The following is a 5,223-nucleotide window of genomic DNA, read 5'->3' as shown; positions in this document are numbered from 1 at the left end:
TGCTGTCACAGCCCAAACCAGAAAGACAAACCTCGAGGCAAAGCACAACCACTGCTCCTCCCTCCAGGTGTTCCGGGCTGGTGGATCCTCCAGCAGCACTTCAGCACTGCTCCAGGGCTTGTCTGGAGGACAGGGTGTACTTGGGTTTTTTTTTTCCCTCTCCTGCAGCACAGACCCCAGGGAACATCCTGAGACATTTCAGTGATTACTCTGGTGGCCTCTGTTATGGTGAGAGTGAGCTCTGATAAGGGACAGTGTGTCACAACCCCCGGATTTCCTGCATGAGCCTCCAGCATTGTGCTTGCAGCAGCTCCATGGCCATTAAAACAGGTTTGTTTGGCAGCCTCACAATCACCCAGGCTCCTCACCCAGCAAACTGCATCTTCGTGCAGCCAGGGCCATCCCAAAGTGGTTTTTTTATCTTTTTCTAACACTGAGTTTACCATTAAAAGTGCCTGAGAAAGCACAGATAATGCCATATATTTAGTGTAAAAACGGTGATCTTTGGTACTTAGTGTCTGCCATCAGAAAAACCATTTTAATAAATAAATAAACTCAATTTCTTGCAATGCTCAGAATGCAGGGACAAAAGGAGACCTGTACACACCTGGTCACAGACCCCTGAACGTGGCTAGCACAGGATTGTGGCACCTCAAATTTAGAGATTAAGTTCCCTTTAAATAACCCAAAATCTTATTGCTCATCCCTAATCTAGGAACATGATTAATCATTAAATATCACTAATTAGGAACGGGAAACTGCTTTGCACATTCCCACAGTCATTGCTGATGGAATGGAAGCCTCCAGGTGAAGCTGCTTTACACATGGCAAGGTGTACCTGCCTAATTACAGAGTAATTAACGAGCCACAGCAGGGCCCATTTCAGTCCTAATCCCCTCTAATCGGCCAGGACAGGGACTGGATCCTTCCTGCTGCTCCCCAGAGCTGCCAGGCCCTGAGGGTCCCTCCTCACCCCATCCTGGGCACTATAAAAAGGCAGGAGGGGGTGATGGGGCATGGTGGGTGTTTGGTTCTTCCTTGCTGGTGGTTTGCTCACTTCCTGCAGGTAAAAAAGGTCCTGTTCTGGAATTTGCAGGGGGAATATTCAGGTGTTGGGGTGTGATAACAGCAGGGCAGAGCCTTGAGCTCTGTTTTCCCCCAGTTCTGCTGTTGTTATTTTGTTTGTTCAAGAATTCCTCGGTGGGAAGGAAGGAGATACCTTGTGCCTCTCCTAAATATATGGATAATATTTGGTCTCTGGGGTGAGGGAAGAACGTCCTCCTTGTTCCTTTGATCATCATAAACCACTTGAAACCAGGTAGATTTGCAAGTGGCACAGATCCCCTCCTATGAGGCCATTTCAGGGGTTTCCCCTGAATAGGGAGTAAAGGAACTTCTCTCTTTTATGACCTTAGAGGGAAGCGTCCCCTTGGAAGGGGGATCTCTCCCTAAAGCCTTGGTGTTCCTTGCAGTCCAGCTGCCATGGCCTCTGCTATGCCTGACAAGGAGGAGGTTGTCCAGAGCCCCCCAGAGACGGAGGAGGAGGTAGGTGCTCCCTGTGGGGTGTGGGGAGGTGGCCCTGCTGTGGCTGAGGGGAGCCCTCAAAAAGGAGGAGTTTCCTCTGCTCAGGCGGTGTCCTGCAGCTTCTGGGTGACAACGTATACAGAAATGTGAGCCTAAAGTCCCTGTAGCCTCTTAGGCTAAGCAAAACTGGCTGGTTCTTGGCTAGGAAAGATGTTTCTCTAACTCAAGATTCTGGCTTGCTGCAAGCAGTGCTCCTATGGAAAGATTCCAATGTTCCAGCATCCCTGAGACCTGCTGCTCTTGTGACCAGCAGCATCCCTGCAGGCGAGGGTGAAGCCTGTTAGCTTAAAACCAACTCAGCCCTGCCTGGTGGGGCTTTTCCTGGGACATTGGCTTGTTGGATAATCATTCCAGGTGAACTGGAGATGGGTATGTGGCAGAAGAATTGAGCTTGCCCCCAAACTTGGATGTTCTTTGTGTTAGAGGAAAATTTTCCTGGGGTGGTCCATCATTAATGCCAAAGCTTCCCAGCTCATGTCACAGCTGAGTTATGGATTTAATTAAGTGTGTGAGCAAGGCAAGAGTTTCTTCCTCAGCCAGGCCAGGTGATTTGGTGACATCTCCCCCCAAACAGGGAATTTCAGGGCAGAACTGCTCAGGGCCATGGTTGGAGCTTCATGGCTGCATTTTTCTTTGCTCTTCCAGGCTGCAGTGAAGGAGTTGGCCAATCTGAGCCTGGTGAGCTCTGCCTGTGATGTGGTTTCTGCTGCTTATGCCTCCACCAAGGAGAGCCACCCCTACCTGAGGTCTGTGTGTGATGCTGCAGAGAAAGGAGTGCAGAGTGTGACCGAGGCCACGGCCAGCTGTGTGCAGCCAGTGCTAGCCACCCTGGAGCCCCACGGTAATGCCCTGGGGAAGGGCGGGCCCCTGCCTGGGAGGGACTCCCTGGCTCCTTCCACACCTGGGAGGAGTGCTGGGATGAAGAAATGCACCTCTCCATCACCACAGTGAAGGGACAGCTCCTGGCTTCTAAATAAGGCTAAAGCTGAGCCCTGATCCCAGCGGTGTGATGGAGACTTGGGGATTGGCTCTGATGCTGACCTCCCTGAAACTGATTTTTGCAAGATGGAACTTGAGGTGAAATTGCAGAAAACCAAGTTTTGATACTTTTTTTGGTTCTCTCTTCAGTTGCTGCAGCGAGTGAGTATGCTTCCAAGGGTTTGGAGAAACTGGGGGAGAAGCTGCCACTCTTTCAAAAGCCAGTGGAACAGGTAAGAATTCAAGGCTATGCTGTCCCTGGCAGGCAGAGGGGCCTGGTTCTTGGGGGGTTTCTAAGCCTGGGAGTGATGTAGGCTCTTGTGTGAGGACCTGAGTGTGCGATGCAAGTTCCTACAAGAGTGAACACTCACCTGACACTGTGCTATTTGTCCTCTTGGTGCAGTTCAGAATTTCGGTGTAAGACACAACCCACTGCATTATCTGCCATTCCTCCTCTTCCCCAGATTCTCTCTGACACGAAGGAGCTGATGTCATCCAGAGTGGCTGATGTGAAGGATGCTGTGAGCAGCAAAGTGCTGGAGGTGATGGATGTTACCAAGGAGGCTCTGCAGAGCAGCATGGGGGATGCCAGACCCACGGTGCCCAGCACTGCTGGGGTGGTTCTGGAGCCTGGAGTGGGACACACAGGTGTCTGTGGAGCAGAGGCTGTGCTGGGGAGAGCAGAAGGTGGCTCTCTCCCTATTGGAAATGATGAACTAGGTAAGGAAGGGGTGTCTGGGGATGGTCAGCCCCATTCCTCACCCCACTACTCTGGAATGGGGCTAATGGGAAGAAGAGAATCCCAGAATGGTTTGGGCTGGAAGGGACCTTAATGCTCATTTTGGGCTTCTCACCATGGGCAGGGACACCTTCCACTCTCCCAGGTTGCTCCAAGCCCTGTCCAGCCTGGCCTTGGACATTTCCAGGGACCCTTGCCCAGCTTCTCTGGGCACCCTGTGCTGGTGCCACACTGGAGAGTACCTGGCTCCCAGTCTGGCATCTCGTGAGCCTGTTACTGTGGCACCTCTGGTGACTCAGGCACTGCCTGTGTCCCCAGCCCAGCTGGCAGTGTGTGAGGAGGGCACAGACGTGGCACCCCTGGAGCAGCAGCGGGAGCAGAGGAGGTACTTTGTGCGCCTGGGCTCTCTCTCGGAGGAGCTTCGCCTCTTTGCCCACCTGCACTCCACAGCCAGGATGAAGCAGGCTTGGCAGGGCATGCAGGGGGCCCTGGCACAGCTCCACTGCATCATCGAGCTGGTAGGTAGAGCCCAGATCCTGGCAGGAGGGGACCAAAGCCTTGGTCTTTTCTCCCCTTCATTGCTGTGCTGAAAAGCTTTGCAATTCCCCAGCCAATCTGTCTGTCTTGACACTCTGATCTTCCCCTGCCACAGATTGAGGCGTTTAAGCAAGGATTTGATCAAAAGCTTCAGGAGGGGCAGGAGAAACTACACCAGATGTGGCTGGACTGGAGTAGGAAGTACCTCAAAGAGAGTGGAGATGAAAGCCCTACAGAGCCAGAGGTGCCCTCCTGGGGAGGGAGGCAAAGGGCTCTGGTTATCCCCTTGGGGTTTTTTTTAATTAACTGACTTATTCCTGATCTTGTCCTTCTTGCCTCCTCCCAGGAGATGGAGTCTCTGACCCTGCTCATGGCATGCAGGATCACCCAGCAGCTGCACCTCACCTGCTGTGGGGTGGTGGCTGCCATCCAGGGCCTTCCCTGCAGCCTGCAGGACAAGGTGAAACAGGCTCTCAGTGCCATCCAGGAGCTGCATGCTGCTTTCTCAGTGGCAAAATCCTTCCAGGATTTGTCCAGCAGTGTCTTGAGCCAGAGGAAGCTGGCTGTGATCCAGGAGTACATGGAGGAGCTGCTGGATTACCTGAAGCACAACACTCCTCTGTCCTGGCTGGTGGGACCCTTCTCCCCCAGGGAGGAGGAGGAACCCTGCCAGGAGGATCGATCCTCCCAGAAGGGGGCAGAGGCAGCAGGAGCTGGGCATCTGGAAACCTCCAGCACCCCCATGTAAAGGAGAAAAGAGTAATTGCTGTTGGCATTAAACCCTCAGTAAGTGTAAAGTGTAGAGAACTGTCTTCCTAAAAGCTGCTGCTACTGGGTCATAACTGCTTAAAATAAAGCTGCTGCATACAAACCCCCTGGCTCTGGTGTCTCTTGGACAAAGACTGTGAGTATTGCTCAGTGGGTGTGAACTGTACTCTTCCCATCTATTCCTCGATGGAATTCCACTGTGCCCTCGGGGATTCAGGAGGTGCAGTCAGTGCTACAGAAAGGATCACAGTAAGCCCTGACATCCTAGGAAGCTCTAATTCCTCCTCTCCCCCGAGCCTGGCGGCCCTGCTGGTCCTGTCCCATGCTTGGGGGAGCTGCCAGAGCCCTGGCATCCCTTGGCATTGCTCCTCCAAGGCTGAGTTCTCCTCCTGTGTTTATCTGCTGCTGCCTGGGGAAGGCTTCAGCTTGGTGGGATGGGAGGTGTGGGAGAACTGGCCTGGGAGAGCTGTGGCCTCTCTGATGGAGAGGCACCGGGGGTGGGTGACAGGCACTTGCTGTCAGCACTGCCCTCTCCTGACCAGGCGTTTCTGGGGAGCTCAGAGCTCTTCCAGTGCCGTGTCCAGCTCCCTTTGGAAGAGGCTGGGGAGCCCAGTGCC

The 5,223-nt window shown here is 53.3% G+C and overlaps 1 protein-coding gene across 1 annotated transcript; it reads left to right on the top strand.

Annotated features, from left to right (window-relative positions):
• Nucleotides 1–1,472: 1,472 nt before the first annotated feature.
• Nucleotides 1,473–4,646, top strand: LOC116452632 (perilipin-3-like). The gene is made up of 7 exons (XM_032127267.1): nucleotides 1,473–1,549; nucleotides 2,237–2,425; nucleotides 2,713–2,795; nucleotides 3,027–3,282; nucleotides 3,620–3,819; nucleotides 3,954–4,082; nucleotides 4,185–4,646. Exons 1-7 carry the CDS (start codon nucleotides 1,483–1,485, stop codon nucleotides 4,584–4,586), a joined length of 1,326 nt encoding a protein of 441 aa, XP_031983158.1. The 5' UTR covers nucleotides 1,473–1,482; the 3' UTR covers nucleotides 4,587–4,646.
• Nucleotides 4,647–5,223: the final 577 nt, after the last annotated feature.

This window comes from Corvus moneduloides, chromosome 17 (genome assembly GCF_009650955.1).
Source record: "Corvus moneduloides isolate bCorMon1 chromosome 17, bCorMon1.pri, whole genome shotgun sequence".
NCBI lineage: Eukaryota > Metazoa > Chordata > Aves > Passeriformes > Corvidae > Corvus > Corvus moneduloides.
This window is presented reverse-complemented; position numbering and strand designations above follow the sequence as displayed.

Excerpts from the sequence above, each read along its gene's own strand:
- LOC116452632 (XM_032127267.1), top strand. The coding sequence starts at position 1,483 with ATGGCCTCTGCTATGCCTGACAAGGAGGAGGTTGTCCAGAGCCCCCCA. Across the intron at positions 1,550-2,236 it reads AGAGACGGAGGAGGAGGTAG|TGAAGGAGTTGGCCAATCTG; the intron begins GTGCTCCCTGTG and ends TCCAGGCTGCAG. Across the intron at positions 3,820-3,953 it reads TCCACTGCATCATCGAGCTG|ATTGAGGCGTTTAAGCAAGG; the intron begins GTAGGTAGAGCC and ends CCCCTGCCACAG.